This window comes from Schistocerca serialis, chromosome 11 (genome assembly GCF_023864345.2).
Source record: "Schistocerca serialis cubense isolate TAMUIC-IGC-003099 chromosome 11, iqSchSeri2.2, whole genome shotgun sequence".
NCBI classification, from domain to species: Eukaryota; Metazoa; Arthropoda; class Insecta; order Orthoptera; family Acrididae; genus Schistocerca; species Schistocerca serialis.
The window spans coordinates 44,260,027-44,287,216 of NC_064648.1; the positions used below are offsets into that span (position 1 = coordinate 44,260,027).

The following is a 27,190-nucleotide window of genomic DNA, read 5'->3' on the forward strand; positions in this document are numbered from 1 at the left end:
CAAAAGCAGACTGAGCATACAAACTGCTAAAAAATAACACAGAAATGGCTACAAAGGAACAATATATATGTTACATGCGTGGACGTATAACACGTGGTACTTTGTCATAAATTGGCACATTCCATGGTATTCTGCCAGAGACAGTTGCCGTCATATAATTTCATGGTTCATGACTTTGGTACTTAACTAACACGGTAAATTTAGGGGATGGATCTGGTGCAAGGTGTGATTCAGCCAAAATAGTTTCCTGTCTGATTAAATTTGTGATGCTTGAAAAAGGTATGGGACACAAACTAATTATATGGTCTGACCACCATGTTGGGCAGAACGATAACTGGAGAATTTTAGCACTTTATTTCTATCTGGTCAACTGCAAGTACTGTGTAGAAATACATAAAAAGTTTTTATGTTAGAGTGATAGTTTCCTGCCTTGTGACAGAAACTTTGCAGTGATTGAGGAAAGAAAGTGTCAAAAGTTATGGCTCCTTTAGAATGGAAGCATGCCATTGCTTAGGCCACTGTAGAACCATCAAAGTTGACCATACAGGAGATGATGGAAGACAAGGGCATTGGATCTGTTGAGCTGGTTCTCAAAATGCCACCTACTTTGAAAATTACTGCTGTGCTCTGGTTGAAGCGATGCAGTGATGATCCTCAAGGCATAAGCAGTTTCATCCATGTGAAAGACATTGTATTGTGAAACATGTTTTTGAACACGAAGTAAAAGAAATTCTGTTGCATTTTGGTTTTTGGTTGCTCTACAATGGGTACTGAAACTTGTAAGGAGAAGAAAGGCAATCTATTGGATGTGACGAAATACGGAAAATCAAAATCCAGGTATTTTATGAAAACATTCAGTGTGCCAACTGAGTGTAATGTGCCAGCTTTGGGCTCAACTTCATAACAAACTCATGTTCTATTACTTATTTAAGACCAAAGCAATCAGTTTACTATAAATATTAGTTTGTATTGTGATATAATTTTTTTATTTAAAACTTTGAGACTCTAGGCAACCTTATAGTTCTAGTAGAGTGTGATATACAGCAATGCTGTATATCAGTTGCTATACACTGTTTTTCCATTTTAATAGTTATGTATTTTCTAAAACCTATCCTTAGTGCAATTTTAAAAAGCACAACCAACGATTTTCAACAGTCTGCATCTGCAAACAATAAATATCTGCTATTACATTTTTATTAACAGTTTTTGTCGATTTCCTAAAAACTTGGAAATATACCATACAGCGTTATTCATGCACATGCTTCATTTTGCTGTGATTATGTGCATCTATCAGGTGACACTAATTGAGAATATGATTGATTGGTGCCTTCTTCCAACCACTAGGAAACTTCCATGGGCTCAGAGATGTTTGATATGCTGCTGTTAGAGAAGGAACAAGTTTAGTGTAATATGAGTGGTATTGTACAGCCATCTCATATTGCCCAGGTGCCTTTTCTCTATTAAGTGAGTACACAGTATAAAATCAACAAAAATTGATCATCTCAGAATCTGTCATTATGATGTTTATGCCGGTACTGAAAGGAGGAACTCCATTATGATATTCCACAATGAAATAGATTTGAAAGAGAAAATTGAATATTTGGCCTTGTGTCTGTTATCTTCAGTTTGTATGCCAATAGGGCAACTGATAGTGATTTCAGTCCAGCTACTGACACTGTGTGCTGATTGCTTACTGTGAAAATTCAATCAAGATGTGTAATGTTAATGCTTTGAAATTGGTCCTATGATGTACTGAGTTTCAGGGTAGTGAACAGAGCTGATTTCAGAATGTCTCTCTACAGTCCCTTGCATGGGTCAAGGCCATCTACCACTGAGTATCTACCCTGTTAAAACCACCAGCTGCCTGTCAGTCAAGCAACATCTAAAAGTATGAAGTTAGGCATATATTGTAATAGTTAATGTATACTTAAACAAGTTGTTTAAACGAATTTAAATGCAGTGACAACTAAATAAGGAAATGTAAACACAGTGACAAAGTTAAGTTGGATGGTGTACTGTCAATGTAAGAAATTGATGGCCATCCTTAAAATCATTAAATTGAATTATATAGGATCACATAGCAAGGGTGAACACTTCAGATTGAAGATAATGCAGTTGAATTATGTGAATAATTGTGAATAATTGTGAATATTTGACAAATTCCCCAGTTACATAAGCTAATGTGAAATCGGAACTAAGTCCAGCTGGGTGTAATCATCAGTGATGCTGTGTCAGTGTCAATCAAAGTTCAGTACAGAACAGATCTATCAGTTGCGCAAAGTGATAGTTTGTCAGTCACAAAAACATACAATAATTTAATGTAATGAGAAAATGCCAAAATCCTCATGTATTGCTCAAAATCTTAACATCCATACAATTTTAGAGAGCTGAAATGACACAACTGGTTGGCTGCCCAGAGACTTCGGTTCAACTACTGTCAAAACCTATGCAGACTTAACAGTAACAGCCCAGACTATGTGAGAAACACAGATACATTACCAAAGACCATGAGGCACAGCAGCATTGTTTATTTAAAACCTCAAGAAATCATACCATGCTACTCATTTTCAAAACATCTTACAAAACTTAATTAAAATAAGTGATTGAAATTACATTGTTCTTATTGAAACTAATCAACTTGAAATAAACACCTTCCCATACTGGTCACTTTGGAAGCTTACCAAACATTCTAAGATAAATATTAACATTAAATATCAGTGAAAACATGATAAACAGCCATCATATGCAACTGTTAAAATAAGTCAATACAAGGAAATATTACTATAGAAACGAGTTTGTCATATCAGATGAGATCATGATTTCCTGCTCATTTACATAGTGCTTTAATGTACTATGTAGCACATACCAAATTCGAAGTACAACCAGTTGAACTGGACCCATCTTGATCACACTGCTTAATAGTTAATTTGTCAAAAATACCTGAACACAAATCCACTAAGGATGATGGATTTAATTTGATTTTGGCAGAGAAGCTAAGACAGCTTTGGTCTAACCTGGCACTGAAACAGTTTATTGTGCAGTATTGCTCGCTGTATATCTAGTAAAGCCAACTAGTGCCCTTAGATAGTGCAAGGAGTCTCTCTGCCCATTATTTGTTAGACACAATTTCTTCACTTCTAGTTGCTCTGAAAATTCTGTCTCTTTGCTCTCCAATGTCATGCATTGGAACATTAGGTGTGATGCAGTTTCTTCACTCTCATCACAGATGCTACATTTATGGTCTTCTTCCATTATACCCATTGTATGTAGGTGTTTTTTTTTTTTTTGTTTGTTTAAAATTCCCATGACTGGTCATCAGTCCAAACATGAGTTCAATCTCTTTCCTCTTCGAGCCCAGGGTTACAGAGCATCTTTTAAAGCACAACTTGGGCATCGTTACCTTACCATGTTTTTGCTTATAGACCTTGGTCTAGTATTCTATGTGCTTCTTCTAAGCCAGTTCCATAGTTCGTTTGATCATAGCATTGGTGATTATCAGAACAGGTACCGGTCCACTGAATGGAGTCTTTGCCCCCATCCTGGCCAACCTGTCAGCTTCTTTATTGCCACTGATCCCTGAGTGACCAAGGACCCATATTAAGTTTTTGCTATTGAATCCGCTAACTCCACCAAAGCCCTGTGACATTCTGCAATAATAATATATTGTGCTGCAGGAGCTCCCAATAATTTCAGGGCTACCTTGCTGTCTGAATAGATGTAGATGCTATGATCCTTGTAGCACCTATATATATTCTCCTCCACACACGCCTTGATTGCAGTAATTTCAGCTTGGAGTACCAAGGCCAGTTTTCCCTCCAGTTTTGGCTGAACCCTGTACACCCCGCCCCCAGCGCCTTGGTCTGATTTTGACCCATCAGTGAACCAGACAGTGTCCTCTGCATGGTGTCAAACTGTTTTCCCACTGCTCCCTGCTTCCAATTATTGTATTGTAAGGCTTGTTGAAGCAGTTGGGAGTTGTTACATAGTCAGGCGGCATTTCTCAAGCCATTCCTATATTTTAGTGTGTGAGTCTGGATATCCAATGTGATCCAGTTTTTACCAGTTTTGAGTGTGTATGCACCAGCTGCTGCCTTCATCTTAACCCAAAGATGTAGTGGAGGCATGTCCAGCATGACTTACATCCCAGTGGTTGGTGTGCTACTAATTCTGCCTGTTGTGGCAAAGCAGGCCAGTTTGTGCACCTTAGCAAGCTCCTTAGCTGCAGCCTGCTGTTGTACATTCTTCCACGACAGTATGGCCCCATAGGAGATCCTAAGTCTAACCACTGTTGTGTGTGTCCAGTGCATACATCAGGATCTTAGGCCCCAGTTTTTGCCACAAGGCCTTCTGGTACTCACTAGAGTACAATTCGCCGTGGAGCAGATGCTCTTAATGTGAAGGGTCCATGTTGTTTCTCATCTAAGATTATCTCTAGATATTTCACTATCCCCTTCACAGATAGAGTTTCATCAAAAAGCTTTAGATGTCCTTCTTCGTGATTGGTACCACAACAGTCTTGTTAGGATTAACGTTTAGGTCCTATGTAATGTACCAGTCTTGCACAATGTCCAGTGCACCTTGTGCCATATTCCTAACCTTGTCAGCAAATTTGCCAGGTATTACTATGACAAGGTCATCTGCGTATCCGTGGCAAAAGCATTGTCTGTAATTTAGTTCCTCAATAAGTTCGTTCTCCAGTGGATTCCACAATAAAGTGGACAAAACTCCTGGACAACCTCTAGTGGTGTTAATTACTATTTTTTCATTCATCATGTGGCCTCTACCCTCCTTCCACTAAGCATGGCCCTAGTCCACCTACATATAGTGGTCACTAGGTCATGCACCTCTGTTGACCTAACCATGGAATCAAAGTTTGTGTTACTAAAAGCCCCCTTGACGCCCAGGAAGATGCAGAGGGCTGTTTCTTGAAAGGAAAGTGCTTTCTCCACCCTCCCAACAAATAGTTGGAGAGCTGTCTCACTTGATTTACCTGGTTATGTGTGTTAGTTTGAATGTTGAGGAGCCCTAGTTAGCCTCCTCTCCCCAGCATGTACATTAACTCGACTGATTGGTCTCATATCCTTGGCCTTCGTATGATCAATTCTCCCTGGCTTTGGAATAAAGACAACCTTCACTGCCCTCCAGGCATTGGGAATGACTCCCACTGCTATGCTAACCCGGAATAACGAGCAGAGGACTCTCATAAGATTGTCTCCTATTTGTTTTAAGAGAGCTGGAAAGATTCCATCTGGACCAGGTGACTTGACCAATTAGAATGTTGCCACCGCCCACTGGATTTTACTGAAATTGACACACTCCTTGGCTGATTCCCAGTCCTCTCTTTGAGTGCCTGAGAACCATTGTCTTTCAGGGATCGCATTCTGCTCTATGTTATCCACCAGAGCATATTGAGGAAAATGAGTTTTGAGGAGCAGTTCCAGTGTCTCATGTGCTGTCTCTGTATTTTCCCCATCGTCCTTCCTCAATTAACCTCCTGGATTAGTTGGTACTCTGGTGAGGATTTTGTGAAGCCTGGCTTGAGATAAGCACCTTCCCATGCTGGTCACTTTAGAACCTTAAGAAACATTCTGAGATAAATATTACATTAATTATCAGTGAAATCATGATAAATTGCCATCATATGCAACTGTTACAGTAATTAAATACGAGGAAATATTTCTATACAAACAAACGTGTCATATCAGGTAAGATTGTAATTTCCTGCTCATTTACATGGTGCTTTAGGTTACTACGTAGCAATTACCAAGTTTGAATTACAACCAATTGAACTTGACACATCTTGATCACACTGCATAATAGTTAATTTGTCAAAAACATATCTAATACACATTTGATAAGGATAAGGGTGTAGTGTAAAATATGCTCTCTTTTGGTGTATGGAATTGTGGAGTACATTTAGCTCTGGTCAAATTAATTGAGTAGTTCTAATCAAATTGTAGATACCCTGGATCCAGTTGAGTTCCAGTCAAACTATGTATTCACTGTACAGTTTGATGTATTGTGTATGCTTGTGGCAGTTTTGGCTTACATGTAGTACTATTTAGCATTATTGTAATCAGTGTTTATAAAATTAATTAATGAGAAACTATACAGGGCTCTATTTAACTCCTGAAGTTGGGCTGCACAGTTTGAAATAGTACTGTTGAATTCAATTTTAGTGTTTTTCTATATAATATTTGTGAATAATATTTTATAGCAGGAAAGTGACAAATTAGCAGTTGGCTATGCATCTGATTTTTTGAGAGATCAGTCAGCAGAGTTAGAATATTTGATTTGTTGCATCCTTTGTTTATTGCTGTCCCTCACTAATTTTGGCTGCATTCATCTTTTGTTTGTCAATGAGTTTATGATTATGTTTAAATGTGTGACAAAAATTCTACTTGCCATCATAGCACTGACCTTGGGAAAGTCCTAAAATTGCTTAAAGATTCAAGTGCAAAAGTTACATGAATGTGAATTTAAATACTGCCTCACAGTTGTCGGCCTTTTCTCACAGGAAAGTAACCCCAATGGATAGTAGGTTAAGGGCATTTCTCTTGACTTAGAAGGAACGTAGTTCACCAGAGCAAAATATTAAATGTATAGATTTTCATGTTTCAGTGTTAAATGGGAAATGTTCAGTGTCAATCAATCCTGTGCATTTGATGGTAGATTCACATCACTATCTCACGTATAATATTTGAAAGTTTGAATGCATGACAGATTTTCAGTTACCTTCATTATTTGTTCAAATTAAATTCCAGTGGTGCTTACAAAGACTTGATACCATCTATTACAGTTTATAAAATTGATTTGTTTCTTCAAAAAACTGCCTCCAAAATTGAGGTGTGTTACACTCAAATTTAATATAACAAGTCCAGTGTTCCAGTCAAAATTCCCGGTTGCCTTAAAAATGGCCATATATTCAGTGCTGCAGGAAATCTATTTCTATCTAGTAACATTGGATTCAATTGGCAGAAGACATGCACCAGTGCAATGAACATGTTACAGGGATTCATAAGTTTTGTTGAGATGTTTCTCTTGGAACACCAGCTGATTGCGTACAAATCATTCTGTCCTTCCTCCTCTCTCTTCAGGGATGACCTGACCTTGGCTTATTGGTTACTGTTGTTTCATGTTTTTGCTATTGACTGTGCACACTTGTTTGTGGTTGTGATATGCCATAGTCCCTAGAAGTACTCCCAATCTTGAAGACATGCAAAACAGCTTGTCTCACATCAAGCAAGTGTTCTGTTTTGCTATACTTCTAGTTCTCTGCAAGTAAACAATCACTGGGTGAATACCTCAGTCATAGTAGTTACTGGATACCATACCATCAAGGCAAGTTACAAACTTTCGAGCTAAAGGAATACATACGTACATTGTTGTTGTATGATCGTATTTGTTCACTAGATATGTAACCACAGCAGTGTGCAGCTCTTGATGGAGTGACACTTGAATGCATTGCTCTTTTTTGACTGCATGCAAGCAGTACTGACAGCATAACAACACCACTCCAAAATATTTCTGATCACTGCTGTAGCCTAACAAAACACTCCAAATACTGTTATCTGCATATTTGCAGAGACTCTTTGAGCTGCTTGCTGCAACTTGTTTGCAGTACATATACGATTGCTATGCTTTACTGAGAAGGTACTACAAATATGGAACAATTTTTTTTCCTGATCAATTACAGGCCAGCTAAGGTTTTACATTTATTTATGCTACTCCTCCTTCTGTACACATTTTTCTCTCCACGCACCTGACGTTCAGTTTCTATCTTGTCTTTTTGGAACTGTTATGCTGTGGAGAATTTACCAACTCAATCCTGTTTCTGTATTTGGTTTGGTTTTAAATATCTTGCTAATTTATACAAGTTTCTTGTAGGTCTTTGTGCACTCTTGTAAGGCATTGAGATTTTTTAATGGTTTTAGTACTGCTACAGAGTTTTCTTTTCAGTATGCTAAGACTCATTAACCTTGTATGCCAAATTTTGTCTCCAGTTATTTTCCTACATATTTATCTATACTTCTGTATTGTTTCTGAATTGAAATGTTTGTGGTGGTATTCTGTTTCCTAATATCTTTTTCGTAATTTTCACTATCTTTTGTTGATTCTAAAATTAGTATTTGTGATACAGATGTGTATTCTGTGTGATACAGATGTGTATTTTGGCCAAATGACTACTTTGCAAGTTGGAGGTTCTGCAATTTTGGAGAATGAATTTTTACTATAAACATCTTCTGTTAACTGAAATGCAGAGTCCATCTTTTATAGTCTTCCTCTTGTGGTTCCATTTTCCCCACCATTTGGCTACATGACTTCTCATAGATCCTTAAATTTGTCTTCCCCTGACCCTCCCACACTTCGTATTTGATAGGGATGTTGCAGTCCTGTAGTTACCCATTACTGCTTCACTGCTGCTTATCAGAGGAGACGACTAGTCATGCTTTTCCCACTGTTTTTCTTTCTCTCTGTTCTGTGGTTTCTCTACATTGTCAGCATTGCTCATCATCTTTTCGGAATTGTGCTTTGTTACTGGCACACAAGCTGTCTGATATTCTCAAATCATATTATTGTTGTCCTCGTATCTTTTTAGTGGTGTATGCTAAATGTCTTTTTCTTTGCAGTTTTCCTTTTTTCTTACATCTAGTCAGGCAGACATTCATAAATGAAAACATTTTCTACCAGGGCTGATATGGAATGTACTTATTCAAAATTAATTTGGCAGTTGTACAATTCTCAAGTGGTAGCTCAGTGTGATGTCTGAATCCTTTATAATTCCTTTTGAGGTAATACTTTTGTGTTAACCATGTTTACAAATTCCATTTTCTTTACAAGGTGGGAGTCTTTGTAATCTGTATGCCTAGAAATTGGTAGTACTTCATGTACTAATTTCTATCAAAGTCATGTCATACTGCACATCTTAATATCCACTCCCCAAGCACTAGGCATGACATTTAATAACACTGACTTAGTTCATAGTAAGCTGTCACTTGAGAATGGCATAACAGTCAAAATTCCAGTTGTGAATAAATTCATTTAATAGCAGTTTGGGCAGATAATGTTCTCATCTCCATTCTGTGCCAGTCTGAGGATAAAAGTTAAATAAAATCTGTATGTTTTCCTCTGGAACTTCATCAGATGCTTCTCAACATTGTTCTGAGGACTGTTTTACCTTCTGCATTGTTATCCTGATCTATTGGTGCATGTGCATTAATTATTTTGTACCTCTCACCTAAATATTGAATTATTCCAGGGAGAGAGACTTCTGGAGGTAATGAAAAATTTGGATTTTGGATTGTTTGGGGGAAGAGGCCAAACAGCGAGGTCATTGGTCTAATCGGATTAGGAAAGGATGGGGAAGGAAGTCGGCCATGCCCTTTCAATGGAACCATCCCGGCATTTGCCTGGAGTGATTTAGGGAAATCATGGAAAACCTAAATCCGGATGGTCGGGTGTGGGATTGAACCGTTGTCCTCCCAAAAAATTTGGCACCGTTTGCAACATAATTGCCATTTATGAATGCAGAGCCTAGTTCTGTAGTAGTTTCGCGAATTTCTTCCCTGTGTTCTTTGTGAAGAATCTACAGTTCTCTGATTGTGGTATTTCTTCATCTGTGAATGTGATATTTTGTAATGCCAATTTTAACTTGTCCATTTACAATGTGTGAAACTATTTTGAGTTTGCCAATATTTATTAATGTTTGTATATTTAATGGTCCAAGCCTGTATGTAGTTCTGGGTGTGAACTTAAGGTTGGGTTTAGGAGTCACTCCTCACGTCTGCAAGTTGGTCTGGGCTGCCCAGAGCACAAAGGTCCAAATGTGTCACTTACAATGATGGATTCATCTGTCAGTGCATGGCAGTTTTCGTAACAGGAAAAAAGTGAAAGAAAACTTTACACAAAGTGTAAGTGCATAACAGATTAAAGATGTTATTGGCCACTTTCCTTTGTGAAGTATCTAGTAGGAAGTATGGCTACAACCAAATTACTGGCTTGTGTAGTTATTTACAGTACTGAAGACAGTGAGAAAATGGAGAATGAATTCTTACTAACATTCTGTTTCATTAACTGCAACAGTTTATCACGTCCTCTTAAATGATATTTTCAAGCCTAACTTACAGCATTTTGTGGACCAATCACATGTTGGTGGGCGTTAATAGAATTCTATGTATTTACTGTCTCATCAGTTGTAAATCACTGGCCATTTCTTCAAATATTTCAGGTGGAAACCTCAATAAGATGTGCATCTGATAGTGCAAGGTAAGTTTTCATAATTCACTGCAGAACTTTTTCAGAAATATAAATTTTTGTTTATTAATTGTGAGAGTACTTCAGTTATAAGATGCACTACTGTAATGATTCATTAATACTATTCTTTGCTACAACCGTTATGTGACTATTCCTAGATAAATAGAGCAAATGTCTGATATCCATACAGGAAAATAAAAGTTCAGGTGGCATATCAGCAGCTGTATTGTGTTTAATGCAGAATGTCACATGAAATAACTTAAATTCAACAGATTCATCTTGATGGGCACAAGCTAATATCATACTGCAGTAGAACAAGTTAGAAGAAAGGGTGAATGGCTATATATCCAAATATTGGAGCTGATTCCCAGCCTTTCAGATTAATGAATATAGTGTTGAACACCTCTCTCAATTCGGTGCCACAGTGGTGCTCAGGTAATGCACAAGCTTGTAGTGGTTTACAGACCACCATCAAGAAGAAACATAAGTAGCTGGTGCCACTTTCAGTAAGGCTGTGGAGACTTAACTGGTGAATCCGCAGTCTCTTTGTTTCTCCTTCGTCCTGGTGTGTCCCTGAAGGCTGTCCCATTCGTCAGACACATTACAGGTGACAAGGTAATGCATAATTGGCAGCTCCAGGTCAACGGGTAGGGTTCTCGTACCCTCTGATACAGATCAGGCCCAGAAGGGTGAGTGACTGAGCTGTTACCTTCCCAAATGCCAATTGGTCCCTCTGTCAGGAGTTTGGGGGGTGTGACCTGAGGTGCGAACAATCATTTACGGTGGGTGAATCCCCCTCTGAGGGGGTTCCCAGTTGGAAAGAGCATGCCATTGGAAATGTTGGCAATCATGGGGGATTCTTTTGCAATGTATCAATCACCATCTTAGCGTGTGTCTACTAAACATAAACAAAATGAGGCTATAGATTTGAAGGCCCTCCCAAATGCACCTTGGTTCCTCATGGTGTCACATACTGAAGAGGGTCTTTTCTTTGCTACAGTTAATGCATGCCTTATTCTGGAAGGTGTTGCAGTTGGAGACTCTGTGAAATTTTTCTCATTTATGATAAAGATGGATGCAAACTTAATGCCCACATGCACTAAAAAAAAAAACATAGTTCAAATGTCTCTGAGCACTATGGGACTTAACATCTATGGTCATCAGTCCCCTAGAACTTAGAACTACTTAAACGTAACTAACCTAAGGGCAGCACAAAACACCCAGTCATCACGAGGCAGAGAAAATACCTGACCCCGCCGGGAATCGAACCCGGGCGCAGGAAGCGAGAACGCTACTGCACGACCATGAGCTGTGGACCCACATGCACTCATTTTCTACCATTTGCTCGAGTAGTTTTTGCCTCAAAGATTAAGGGAGGCTGTGAAGTAATCACAGTCCAACCATACATTCCAAACCAGATGCGTTCGTACAAGTGTCAACATAATAATAAAACGTTTATCCAGTCAAAACATGGCCAAGTGTGTTACTTTTGGCAGAGATGCTCAGGAGGGCAGCTGTTCGCCTCCTCTCTGCTGTATCAATTGTAATCCCGTGAATGTCCCAAGTGTCTTAATGAGCAAGCATCCAGGAGATCTGATTGAAGGCCATTAAAACCGCACCCTGTCACTTGAAATTGTTAGCTAGTCAAAATCCGTGCATTTTCCATCTGGCATTTACAGTACCATTTTTGCTATGCCGTGCATAACGGAGGATATGCCCACGAAGACTTCCAACTTCAAGTCAGTGTTGCAGTAGTGAAATCACACAGGTCACAATAGCATCCCTGTCTCCTACTACAGCTACGCAACAAGCAATCAGATCTTTACATTTGGTGGCGGAATCACGTGCTACACAACTATCAGGCTGAAAGGACAAAAGCAATACTCCTGCAAAGACTTTCTACAGCTAAAAACATACTCTTCATCCGTCAACTAGAAAGTTCTAAGAACTTTAACAAAAACAAATGGTCTTCTCCTTCCCTGACTTGGAGATCCACTTCAGTGGTGTTGGCATATGTACCCTTACCTGGCTGACCTCCATTTTGCTGGTGCCCACTGCCTACTGATTTTCTGCTGTGGAATTCAGACTGACCCAGGGAGAGTGCCAACATGTTTGTAGATCTCATGGAACAGGATTTTTCAGCCTCTTCCCCCTGTAACAGTGGATTTTTGAAGGCTTGCACTCAGCAGCCACCAAGGTGACTAATCTTCATTTGTTCCCTCTTCCCCAATCCCCATTATGACTTCTGCAATGGAAAATTCATGGCATTAGATCCCAGGAGGGGTTACAGCTGCTCTTGGAATTGCAGTGTCCGCTTGTTTTCTGCTTCCAAGAAAAAAACTTATCCTCACAACCCATTTGACGTTTCATGTTTCTTTCTGGTCCTCTGTGACCTTTACCTCCAAGGACAGCATTCCACCTCATGTGGGAGCCATGCTGGCCATCCATCTCATTTAACATGCGACTGCTAGCTGTTGCAGTCAGCATTGCCCTTCCTCATTTCACCTTTTCTCTTTGCAACATCTGCACCTCTCCATCATTTGCTGTTACCAAGTCGGACTTACCCTAGCTCATTTGGTCACCTCCCTCACTCCTTTTTGCTGCTTGGCAACTTCACTGCCCACCATCTGCTTTGGGGCTCTTAGAGAACCTGTCCAAGAGGTTCCCTCTTAGCTGACCTTCTGAATCATCTCTTACCACTAGAGCACCCACGTTCCTTTCAGATTCCATGCACATTTCTTACCATTTGGACTTCTCGTTCTGCACTGTCCAGCTCGCCTGTCATCTTTGGAATGTGTGTTCTTATAGGACAACTATCCAAGGATTTCCACCCAATAATCCCCAAACAGCTTTTAGAGTTTAGCCGAAAGACAAAATCCAATAATAATTTAACTTGGCAATACAACTTAAGATCATTTACAAAAACCTTTAAGAATGATGACAGTTGGCACCTTAAATATGGAAAACATTAAGAGCAGCAATAAACTAAAAAACATTAATAATAATGGCAACTTGGCACCATAAAATAAGAGAAATTTATTCTGCAAGAACAAATTACAATGGTGCTTCAAAAGATTTTACACCACAGACCAAGATCCAATAATAAGTTAACTTGGCATTACAATTTAAAATCATTTATATAAAAGAACTTTGAGAAAGATAATGGCACTTGGCACCATAAAATAAAAGAAGCGCAACACACAACCAATAAATATAATAACAAAATAATAATTTGATACAACCAAAGGGCAAGGGCAACTCCCAACACAATCACAGATGGCCGAGCTCTCACACTTCAGAGCCTTCCCACTAGAAACGGTCCCCGAAATAAATGCTGAGAGCTCCCCAACATGCCTCCCACAACTGCCCATGACTTACGCATGTTGGTTATGTTTTGTAACACACGACAGATAATATCAACACAAGATAAAATTCAAAAATGGAATAACAATATAACATCCCGACAGCACATGATAACCACAGCGCCATTAACTCAGGCGCTCTTAACAGGTGCCAGAAGCCAACACACACAAATCTTAATAAACAAAACAATAAAAGCCAAGCACACATAAATAGTCAAACCACAGTCTTAGAAGTGCCTTAACAACACCAAACGCGACTATTCCACCAAGTTAATAATAACACAGTAAGATAAAAATACGGAACATACCACTAAATGCTGTGACACAAACAAAATTGACGAGATCGTGTTGTTCAGGTCCCAGAAGACCATATATACTAAGCAGAAGTAATTCACTATGCGTATACTGTCCAAAACCGCCATCCTTCGGCAGACTTTACCTAACATGTCAAATGCCAAATATACCATACATGAACGCAACTCCGGGCAGGTAACAGGATCCACCTACATGAATTCCTTCAAAAAGGAACATACAGGCACCACCAAAGGTTACGCTGAGCAGACCGCGTGGGTAACGACCCACTCAGTGGTATAAACAAAAGATACTCCAGTTGAGCAAATAAATTAGTACGAATGAATATCGTAATGTGCCACACACACACACACACACACACACACACACACACACACACACACACACACAGCATAAACTTCCAATAACGCCGTCCCACATCAGAATGAAGTTCAGAAACCGCAGCTGGAGCTTCCAGCGGAAAATCTGACGAGCCAACCGAGCTCACACCCTAACCTGGCATACGACTCCAAAATTTAGCAACTGGTTGTCTCCAGGCCAGAGTATCACAGGACCCCACCGGACCTCCACATCGGACAGGCAGGCAGAACAACTACCCCGACGCCAATTAATCACTACCGCATGGCCAGCACAGCAGCGAGTTGATCCGCCCCAGACCACTCTGCTCATATTGCGAGGTACAACCACCTTAGCGCTAGTCACCAGCAGGTCAGGCAGAGCGAACTTCATGTTCCGTGCAATATCCAGAAACCGACTACCCTCTCACTTTCCGCCAGTCACCACGAACAATAGCAAATCACCACCGGAACCCCACCAGCACTAGAACAGCGAACTATAGTCGATTATAGTGCGCGCTCAAAACAAGATCACATGATAGCGGCGCGCGCTGTATCAACCTGGAATGACCCATTCCCTCTGACACATATTCAAGTGATCACTTCCTGTGTGCATCCATGCGCCGACTCCTACCCCACCTGAGTGCAAATCCTATTGGCAAATTTCTACATCTACATTATACTCCGCAAGCCACCCAACGGTGTGTGGCGGTGGGCACTTTACGTGCCACTGTCATTACCTCCCTTTCCTGTTCCAGTCACGTATGGTTCGCAGGAAGGACTGCCGGAAAGCCTCCGTGCGCGCTCGAATCTCTCTAATTTTACATTCGTGATCTCCTTGGGAGGTATAAGTAGGGGGAAGCAATAATTTATTCGATACCTCATCCAGAAACGCACCCTCTCGAAACCTGGACAGCAAGCTACACCGTGATGCAGAGCGCCTCTCTTGCAGAGTCTGCCACTTGATTTTGCTAAACATCTCCGTAACGCTATCATGCTTACCAAATAACCCTGTGATGAAACGCGCCGCTCTTCTTTGGATGTTCTCTATCTCCTCTGTCTACCTGACCTGGTACGGATCCCACACTGATGAGCAATACTCGAGTATAGGTCGAACGAGTGTTTTGTAAGCCACCTCCTTTGTTGATGGACTACATTTTCTAAGGACTCTCCCAATGAATCTCAACCTGGCACCCGCCTTACCAACAATTAATTTTATATGATCATTCCACTTCAAATCGTTCCGTACACATACTCCCAGACATTGTACAGAAGTAACTGCTACCAGTGTTTGTTCCGCCATCATATAATCATACAATAAAGGATCCTTCTTTCTATGTATTCGCAATACATTATGTGTGTCTATGTTAGTCAGTTGCCACTCCCTGCACCATGTGCCTATCTGCTGCAGATCTTCCTGCATTTCGCTGCAATTTTCTAATGCTGCAACTTCTCTGTATATTACAGCATCATCTGCATGGAACTTCAGACACTACTAGGTCATTTATACATATTGTGAAATGCAATGGTCCCATAACACTCCCCTGTGGCACGCCAGAGGCTACTTTGTCTGTAGACGTCTCTCCATTGAGAACAACATGCTGTGTTCTGTTTGCTAAAAACTCTTCAATCCAGCCACACAGCTGGTCTGATATTCCGTAGGCTCTTACTTTATCAGGCGACAATGCGGAACTGTATCGAACGCCTTCCGGAAGTCAAGGAAAATGGCATCTACCTGGGAGCCTGTGTCTAATATTTTCTGGGTCTCATGAACAAATAAAGCGAGTTGGGTCTCACACGATCGCTGTTTCCGGAATCCATGTTGATTCCTACAGAGTAGATTCTGGGTTTCCAGAAATGACATGATACACGAGCAAAAAACATGTTCTAAAATTCTACAAGAGATCGATGTCAGAGATGTAGGCCTATAGTTTTGCGCTTCTGCTCGACGACCCTTCTTGAAAACTGGGGCTACTTGTGCTCTTTTCGTATCATTTGGAACCTTCCATTCCTCTAGAGACTTGCTGTACAGGGCTGTTAGAAAGGGGGCAAGTTCTTTCATGTAGTCTGTGTAGAATCGAATTGGTATCTTGTCAGGTCCAGTGGACTTTCCTGTGTTGAATGATTTCAGTTGCTTTTCTATTCCTTGGACACTTATTTCGATGTCAGCTATACTTTCGTTCGTGCGAGGATTTAGAGAAGGAACTGCAGTGCGGTCTTCGTCTGTGAAACAGCTTTGGAAAAAGGTGTTTAGTATTTCAGCTTTACGTGTGTCATCCTCTGTTTCAATGCCATCGTCATCCCAGAGTGTCAGGATATGCTTTTTCGATACACTTACTGATTTAACGTAAGACCAGAACTTCCTAGGGTTTTCTGTCAAATCGGTACATAGAATTTTACTTTCGAATTCACTGAACACTTCACGCATAGCCCTCCTTACGCTAACTTTGACATCCTAAGGCCGACTGGAGGCTATACCCCTCCCTCACGACCTTTATACAGCTGCGAAGACCACGTAAAGTATCTTCCAAATGTTATCCTTATCGCCGAAGAATGTTCCCCACCGTGCACTTCAAGTTTACTGTAGTGTGTCTTGGTCCCTGGTGGACTGAGGCATGCAGAGATATGATTCGCTTGGGGAGATATGCTCTCCACATTTTGAACCATCGTCTTGATACATCTGCTAGAGGGCTGGTATCCTCTGTAGTCCATACATGTGGGGCTTTAGAAGCTGTCTGCCCCATTTACTAGAGGAAGTTTTGAAAGACAAAGTTGTCTCAAGGTTTATATGGTTTGACTTGTCACACACATTTATCCACGAAAACGGGTTGCCTGAATGCTCGTCCTGGGTATCATTGTCTTTGCTATCCGAAGCAGCCATATTATGGAATCACCCAACAGGCGTCTCAGCTCCCTTTTCGCCAAGGATTTTACACTCTGTTACAGTTCCACACAAACGTGTCTCCATGTGTGGCGTCTTCAGCGTCGTTCCTATCTTCTTTTCTCGTGAAGCATGGACAGTGGCTTTCACTTTTCCACTGCCAAAACCTTTTGTATGAATATTTGGCTGCGTAATGAGTTTCTTACACCATCTTTACATCTTGCACCTTTCGTTCTTCCATTCATTGAAACTAGAAAATTCCTGTAGCTAATATCTGATAGGAAACTTACTTGGTCCTCCCATGTATTCTTACCTGGCTGTACATGGTACCCAGTTCCTCAGTGTCCTACATCTCATAAGTGGTACTTCCAGGGGAGCGGATCAGACCACCCTCCTCCATTTTTTTATCCCATGTCCATTCATAACTAGACTGTGGGTGTTTAGTTCATTCCTCTGCACTTCTGTTCATCATTTGCTGTCTTAACACACTCCATCATCATGGAATATGTTTCACCACTGGTGGCTTTTACGCGAGCCGGGTTGAGAGTCTATGAAGAATATCCTGAACAACTAGTCATACTGGCATGATGTCCTCCTCAGTGGATAGGCATGCCGTTTCTCTTTGACGCCTGACCACTCATCTTATTCCCTCTTATTCCATGACTCCCTTATCTTCTAGTATGGGTCATGCCATTCATTTCAGTTACCTTGTGGAGTTCACTTTTGGCTTCTGCTTTACAGCTTAATTTCACAGTACCTGCCACATTCCTGATGGTTGTGAACCCTTCGCCACCTTGGCTTCATGTAGCAGCCCATATTCATTGTGGACGTCATTTTCTTCACTTTTGTAAGCAAGACTCACTATAGGAAAAAACGCATACATAATATGGACTAATCTGTTGTCGAGGTACAAAATTCATTACAATATTACACTCTACACGAATTATACTGACTGGCAGTCGGTTCACCAGTTCATAACTCAAAAATTTTATCAGTATTATGCACCATCACTTGTCCCTCTGAGAAACCTAGTAGCCATCCTATTAAATATTTGTGACTGAAGTCCGCAATGTGTTTTGTGTCTGTCTTTGATTTAAACATATTAACGTTTGCCTTCACCTCATACCTCAAATCCCTTAACAAAACGTTTCAAGTATACATATGAATTGTCAGTGTTGCAAGTGCCAAGAGCCATTGACACAACTTCCCAATTCTCTAGATGCAATTTATTATTAATTCAGTGACGTTAGCTATGCTTTCGTATGTTTCCAGCCAGTCAATGCTGTACATCGCTACCCCCTGCACATATATTGGAGGAAAGTAGTTTGCTTTCAATTTAAACCAGTTAGGATTAGAGTGAACATAATTTCATCGCAGATTCAAATGACGTGGAGACTTGCATACTGCTTGTTTTTATGCAATTTTCAGGAAAAATATCATGCAGAAATATCCTCAGAGGTATGAACTGAAGTCATGGTAGCGTCGAACATTGTACATCAGCTGGTTCCTATTGGTCAAGTGACAACACAGTTCTTCAGGTGGCCTTAAATCACCAAGAGCTCCATACCCCAAACAACATCTAAATTGACAGTTCCATGTTTCTTGGGTTTCCACATTGTCTTAGGCAATGTATCCTTTATAAACACGCTGTAAAATCTCGTGATTTTAAGTTTGCTGACGAGTTTAACCAGATCTGTGTTATTAATCCTTTTTTCCAGTATCATTGCTGTGGGCCTTTATGTACAACCAAAGCCATGTAAATATAGGCCTTTACCTATAGCAATGGCCTCCATGGTCATATTATGCCTTTCAGCTGCTTGTAATTACTTTTCGCTTTTTCGGGCGTTCTGTACTGCTTGAATTATATCAGCTCTCCTAGCTAATGAAACCAGTAGCCGACAGCCCAGCAAATGCAGGTATCAGAAACAGAATTATTCCACAAGCTGTCTTTGATTTTTGTAGGAATGTGGGCGTTTTACCACATCATTTCCTTCCTACTTTCTGCCGAAAGGCACCGTTTGCAGCTTTCACCAATTTTTTAAATATCCCATAGGCTTTTCCTCTTCTTTAGTATACAGTGAACTGAATTCAGTAATGCTTGAAGGTTAGTCCAGTACCCCATTTAAGTTCGAGCAAACATTGCCGTATCAACCACATATTCAGAAATAGCTTGTGCTGCATGAATATCTGTTCCTTGACATACCTGTGTAGCCTTATCAATGAATATTTGCTCTGCAATACGGTGATCTTTGTCTGTAGTGTAGGCAATGATGTGCACTTTGTATACATTGTCCAATGCATTAAAGCCCTTGTCACCATAAGCTAGGTGCTATTTTAGTTTTGTTCCAGCTCCACAGAAATTGTATCCAGAGATATACACTTCTGATGGCAGATTCTCGAGAATACCACGTCCGACTTTGTTGATACGTTTCATAGCACTCATCTCACACTACTGCATGGTTTCAGCTTTGCTTTTCGAATTACATAGCAAATTGTGGGTGTTCACTCAGCTGTTGAGCTTTGATGAGAAACTAAGCCATTTCATCAATGCCCTGTTCCTTTGACATCATATGACCTGCTCAATGAGGAACATAATGGGTTCAAAGCTTTCCTGTAATTCCTTTGTGACTTCAATAGGTTTGCTCTTAATTCTGTGGTGAATAATGCGATTATACTCGTCGATGATTTTTGGCTGTATGTTCAGCCATTTGCACATACATTGAAGATTAAATTGCTTCCACATTCCATTTTTGATGGTCCAGTTCAACCATTTGGCAATACTAGTTTCCAAATATGAGAATGTTGAGTAGTGGTTTATCCCACTTAATTCGAATTCTGCTTTGAAATGTCTATCGTAAAATTCACTTCCATCATATGTCTTCAAGGTTGATGGACAGTCGATTTAGTCCTGTCTGCAACAACTGTTCAGAAACCTCTCAAACCTCCTTCCCTGTCTTTACAGTCAAAGGTAAGGCCCAAGCGAAATTGGAATATGTCTGTGACTGCGAGACGTACTTGACGCCATTATTTGATTGTAAGTAGTTTTGCATATCCAAGAGATCAGTCTGCCATGCATAATCCATTCCTCGTATTATCAGATATATTCTGCATGCAGGTCTGTAAAGCTCATGAACAACTCTCTCCACACTTACTCGACGATGCATAATTTTCGTAGCCCAGGTAAGATCGATAATATTTTGTTCATGTGATCTGCAATCTCTTCACCAGCTAAAGCTGTAAACAGTCGTAATCGATCTATGATTCCATTTAGTTACCATAATTTATATATTCTAGATGTAGACTGTTTGGTGTTTCAGGCTGAACTTCGACTATTTTACCTGCACTAGGTGGAGCTGCTAATGCTGGTTCAGTTAAAATCCTGTATTTGTCGCTCTATGAGACTTCCATTCATCCTTTTGGGGTTTTACATGCGTTGGTCATATGTGATATTGGACCACGTGTTTTTCTAGTTTCAGGGTATATTTTTAACAGTCGACATTTTCAAAAGTATTAACTGTAACAGCTTAGGCAATCTTTCAGATTCCTTGTTCCCAATTCTTATAGCCTTCTTGCTTAAACATATCGAGTGCTTACCTAACAAATACGGTTTTGCCCTGATGACCTCATATGTTCTTTCTTAACTCGGCACTCCTCCTCCTCCTCCTCCTCCTCCTCCTCCTCCTGTTTCTGGTTTCATCCATAGTCCATGACAGCTCTTTCAGCCTGTCAGTTACTGGCTGAAATGTTGCTGAGGGACACTTGTCTCGTTGCAGTTGACCTAACTTTCACGAAAGTAACTTCTGTCAAATTGTCTTCCACACCCCAGTTTTTAACATTACACTCCTTTGACAACATGCTGCTGCATACTCATCCATTTTTGAGACAGTTTACAACTTACGTATATTCTGAGACAGTCGGTGGTGATGGGCGTGAAGTGCCTTAGCTATCACATTCTTGTTCCTCATATGCGTTGGTTTTACATTGACTCCTTCAATTTTCTCGTTGATGCACAGGTCATATTGTTGAATTTGTGCAATCAACACCTCACCATTCATAGCACCTTCCTTGACAAGGCATTCAGTTCCATTACTTTAGTGTTGATTACCTCCATTTTTTGTCGAACGCACGTGCTTTGCATCCTCTGAATGAATGTGCAACATGTGTAAATTTGTACATAGTGTACAATATACTGACAGGTGCGTTTTGGTGCATTGCCTTTTTGAAGAATCATTTTGAAGTTTTGACTCTCATTCAGTTTAGTAGTTTGATCTGTAACCAGCAAGCTATACTGAGAGTTACTCCAGCAATCCTCGCATATAACGAATTCATTGAGTGGCATGTCAGTTCCTACATGTACTTGGAAAATATGCTTTAAATTCAGATTGTCCTGTTCGATTGTTATAAGGTTGGTGTATCCCAGACCAACAGCTTTGGTATGCTTAAGTATGTCTCACTCAAATAAATTATATTCACTTCCATGTGCCGAGCTAAGGAGAAATGTCGGCGGATATCCTGATTTTCCACAGAGATGTTGCCAAAAATGAATATGCTGTTTGGTTTTACGTTTTCAGGTGGTGGAATATCACTGCTTTTGTTGGCAGTTTAGTGTGTTAGTACCTTAACTCCATGCAAAATCTCCTGCAGTAGCTGATATTTTGATTGAAACAGAATTTTTGAAAAATATATACATGCTCTAAGTGGACTCCCACAGGATATGTCAACAGTGTAAAAAGTAATTATTTTCCGCAGCATGAAACCCCAATAACCAAAGCACCTCTAATATCAGGAAGTAATGGTCCATTAGTCTCGTTCTTCAGGTTTCTACCTTCATCACTGCAGGACCAGTCATTTAAAAACCCTTGTGGTGAGACTGTTTCGTCCACTTGGTTATAGTGGTAACTGTTTATGTACTTTGAAATGGAGGGTTTTTATAAACTCTTGCTTTCAGCTGGGTATATAAACAAACTTAAATTAGATCGTAATTCAGTGCCCACATCTGGTAATGATGATTCATACATTTCCACTTCCATCAATGCACGGAATGCATCATGGAGTCGAGCTATGGTAGTTTCCAATGAGTGGAGATTTTGGCAAGCTATCGACAGTAAATTACTTGTAGTATATGTGACTGCCATCTTTGCCAACACTCTAGCTCATCCTGTACCGCATTTCATTAAAATGTTAAAAATCAGCTCCTGTAGATCTGCGCTCCCTCTGTTGTTAAATATTTTAACTGTACCAACTCTATCCCCTACAGAGATGGTATGATCACCTGGTAACATCAGGGGAGAACAAACTTTTCTGTGGAACAAGGCTGACATCTGCTTTGAGACATTGCATTGTCAGTGTCATTGATGCAAAGCGAATATTACTTTTTCATCACTAAATCGATGGTTTTCAAGAAATTCCACATACTAGAACTCCCTATTCGATATTACACTGACAGTAACATGCTTACACCCACTGGTATTCAAACAGTAGATTTGATTGAACAGCATTATGTTGACACCAGATGTCTGCTGCTGCAACGACTTCACCTTTGCTTCAAGGAAAGCATATAGTGTTTGTTAGAAGCTTAATTGCTCATTTTCTCTGTTCGTCAGCATTAATACTTAAATTGGCTCACAATGGGGACTTTTGATGCATGACTTGACGTCCTTATCCTTTCGATGTTTGTCACAAGTGAGCGAATTATTTATCAATTGCTGTAAGTATATTTTCGCGACATCTACTACTATTATAGTTTTAATGGTATTGTTATTGTTATTATTGTTATTTTGCTTAAAATCCCGTATTTTGTGCACATGTGTGTATTTACCAGGCACCACTACACAAAGGAAGCAGTTCCATGAGTATGCGGATGTGTAGAGGGGACTGGTTTTTTTTAAAAATTAGAGGGTATTTAGTAAGTGCAGAAAGTGCTTCAGTTTCAAAGGCTGCAAGTAGAACACCGAAAGAGGGTAGATACAACACAGTAAGTATCGTAGCTGTAAATTGTAGTTGCATTAGAAAAGAACGAGGGCTCAAAGTGCTAACAGAAAGCACTGAATCTCAAATCGTTATAGGTATTTAAATAAGTTCAGCCGAAATTTTTGAAGAGACCTAAGCATGTTCGCAAAGAATAGATGAAATACATTTGGTGGTGTAGTGTTCATTGCTGTTCGGACTAGTTTACCTTGTAGTGAAATTTAAGTAGATAGCTCCTGTGAGGTAGTAAGGGTAGCGATCAATTAAAAGTTCTGATCTCAGATGTCATGGTCTATCTGTAAAACTACCTCTTCCTGACGTTTCGTTGCCTACTGCAGCCAACATCTTCGGAGGTGAGTAAACGATGGCTGCCAGGCCATGGATTTCCCATTTATATAGTGTGCATAGAGGGCACCAACATATGTCACGTGGGGCAGACTATAAGTCTATCTCTGACTAACATCATTATTCTTGAATGAATGTAATCGATCGTCACATCATTGGAACAAAGTCGACCACAATATCCTGTCTAACTTTAAGACGTCCTCTTTTGTGATGAAATCGTTGTGGTGTTCCAGAATTTCTATAGCTTTCCTATACATACGTGCATAATAATCGATGTTCTGGCTAACACGCTTGTCTCACTAAATTTTATTTCATGACCACCTTCCTTAAAAACATGTTTCGGTACAGCTGATTGTCGGTATATCCCAGTCTACAGTTCCTTTTGTGTTCAGTTGGCCAAAACTTTCTCAATACAGTCCGTAATATTGTGAATAAATGGAAGAAAAACTTTTCCAGCTGACAGTTGTTGCTGCATGTTGTCACATACTTTTCTTCTAGGATGAAGTGCTCGTTCGATGTCGTTGTCGGCGTATCCATTTTTCTTAACAGCCATTCGTAAATGATTTAGATCAACTTGAAAATAAACTTACTAGCTCTGTCCACCAATGTTTTAATGACACCTCTCTTCTTCCTGGGATGATGGTTCGAATGCTTATGGAGGTATTAGTCGATGTGTCTTTCTTTTGTATACACCTTATGTCCTAGAATCCCATTGCCTGTTTAATTGCTGATACGTCCAAAAAATTTAGTTGCCATTTCTCTGTTTCTCCATAGTAAATTGTATCTTTGGATTAATACTATTCAGATACACCAAGAAACCGTACAGTTCCTCTCCACTGTGATTCCATATCACAAAAGTCCCATCCACGTACCGACACCACTTTCAAGGACTTTTTCTGCCTGACTGCAGTGCTTACTGTTCAAAAAATTCCATGAAAAGATTAGCAACAGCTGGACTCAGAGGGCTGCCCATGGCCACGCCGTCTGTTTGTTCGTGAAACTCATTATCATACTGGAAGGTGCTTCAGTCTGGAACCGCGCGACCGCTACAGTCGCAGGTTCGAATCCTGCCTTGGGCATGGATGTGTATGATGTCCTTAGGTTAGTTAGGTTTATGTAGTTCTAAGTTCTAGCGGACTGATGACCTGAGATGTTAAGTCCCATAGTGCTCAGCGCCAAATAAATCATGGACAGGCAGTGTTGGGACCTCCATAGCCTGGCAGCCAGTCATTGACTCACTGCTACCCGCAGTTGGTAACGAAACGTCAGGAAGTAGTAGTTTTACAGATTGACCATGGCCTCTCAGGCCATAAGTTTTAACTAATGGGGATGCTGACTGTGAAAGCCTATACAGTGTGATAAGTACGGGTGGAGCTTACACCTACGAACTGGAATAAATTAATAAGTTCCCTTCACCAATGCTCTGACTTCGATGAAACATGCTGAACAGTTCAAAGAAAACTTGTCATTTGAAATAGGTATGCCACTCGTAGAATTAGAGTTGGTGGGGACTTTCGTCTACCCTCGATATATTGGCGAAAATACAATGTCAGTGGTAGGCATAAAACGTCCTCGAAAACCCAACTGAATGGTGTGTCTGAAAATTATTTTACAGAGTGAGTTCAGAAACGCACTGAAAGTGTAAATGGTTGAGAAAACATCTTTGACATCTTAATAACCATGCCCAAACAGGGAGCGTAACAGGTACAGGGATTAGTGACCACAATGTTGTTGAGCCATGAAAAGTTCACAAGAGTGAATACTGTAACATCAAAACTCTCCAAAATAAACGCATAATACATGCCCTTGAAAAAGCAGATAAAAATTCACTTGACACATCCCAAAGAGAGAGTTTCCACTCCTTCAGATAAGTCTTTCTAAGCATAGTCCAGATGTGGTTTAAAGTAAAATAAGTAATAACTGAGAGATACATATCAAATAAATTAATAAGTGGTACTGACACACAACAGGTCAGACCAGTGTTTCAGAAGCAATGAAATACACATGCCAAATTTAAAAGAATGTAAAATCCACAGGATTGGCGAAGTTTTACAGAAGCTCGAAATTTAGTGCGAACTTCAATGAGAGAGGCTTTTAATAGTTTCCAGAACGACACTCTGTGTCGAAATCTGGCAGAAAACCCAAAGAAATTCTGGTTGTATGTAAAGTATACAATTGACAAGGTGCATTAATACCTTCACTGCACGATAACAATGGTAAAGTTATTGACGACAGTGCTACTAAAGCGAGTTACTGAAGACGGATTTTATCAATTCCTTCACAGGAAAAGCAAAGTATTCCAGAATTCTAATTAAGAATAACTGCCTATATGAGTAACTTAGAAGTGGGTATCCTAAATGTGTTGGAGTAGCTTAACACTTAAGAAAGGCAATGCCTCTGGGGCAGACTGTACACCACCCACGTTAAGAAAGGCAATGCCTCTGGGGCAGACTGTACACCACCCACGTTAAGAAAGGCAATGCCCCTGGGGCAGACTATACACCACCCAGGTTCCTTTCAGAATTGCTGATACAATAGCTCCATACTTAGCAGTCATATGCAACTCTTCAATTGTAGAAAGATCAGTACCCAAAGACAGGAAAGTAGCACAAATTAGACCGGAACCCAAGAAAGGAAATGGGAGTAATCCGATGAAATGCCCACCCATACCACTAGCGTCACTTTGCAGTAGGATTTTGGAAAATATAATCTGTTTGAACATTGTGAATGACCTTCAAGATATAATATGGACAAATAACCAACACACATTCGGAGAACATAATTCTTGTGAAACACAACAAGCTCTTTATTCTCGCAAAATAATGACTGATTTGGGCAGATGATATTACATTGATTCCATATTTTTTGTTTTACAGAAAGCTTTTGACTCTGTTCCTCACAAGTGATTTCCGATTACGTTGTGTGCCCCTGGAGTATCATCCTAGTTGTTTGCACTTATTCGTGATTTTGTACCAGGAAGGTAACAGCTCGTAATATCTGACAGAAAGTCATCGAAGTAATATCTGACGTTTCCCAAGCAAGTGTTATAGGCCCTTTCTTGTACCTGATCTATGTACACGATTTAAGAGACAATCTGAGAAGCTCTCTTCGATTGTTTGCAGATTATGCTGCCATTTACCTTATTGTAAAGTCATCAGATGATCAAAACGAATTGTGAAGTGATAAAGATGTCTTTAAGATGTGAAAAATGACATTTGACTGTAAATAGTGGAAAGTATGAAGTAAAACACATGAGTATTGAAATAAATGTGCTAAATTTCGTTACCACGATAAATCATACAAACCTAAAAGCTGTGAACTCAACGAAATACATAGGGATTACAGTTATGAGTAAATTAAATCATAACATTCATATAGATAATGCTCTGGAGGAAGCAAACCAAAGATTGGTTTTTTGGCAGACAACTTGGAAAATGTAACAAGTCTACTAAAGAAACTGCTTACACTGTGCTTGTCTGTCCTCTTGTGGAGTATTGCAGTGTGGTGTGGGACATCAAAGAAATTTAAAGGATAGCAGCTGTTTTTGTATTATCACGAAATCAGGGAGAGAGTGCTATGGATACGATACATGAACTGGGATGGCGGTAATTAGAACAAAGGCGTTTTTCGCTAGAGCCAGAGATTTTCGTGAAATTTCAAACACGAATTTTGTCGTCAGAGTTTGATAATATTTTGTTGGCGCCCATCTATGTAGGGAGAAATTATCATCATAG

At 40.0% G+C, this 27,190-nt stretch overlaps 1 protein-coding gene across 6 annotated transcripts in view; it reads left to right on the top strand.

Annotated features, from left to right (window-relative positions):
- The window catches only part of LOC126426863 (zinc finger protein 729-like), a 119,308-nt gene that overhangs the window by 73,536 nt on the left and 18,582 nt on the right, over nt 1-27,190 (top strand). For 4 of the 6 annotated variants that reach the window (XM_050088892.1, XM_050088895.1, XM_050088893.1 and 1 more), the window contains one exon: nt 10,229-10,266. The exons of the other annotated variants lie outside the window; for them this stretch is intronic. In XM_050088892.1, the coding sequence (XP_049944849.1) occupies nt 10,229-10,266 (38 nt within the window). The remainder of the gene's footprint in view (nt 1-10,228; nt 10,267-27,190) is intronic. 6 annotated transcript variants of the gene reach the window in all.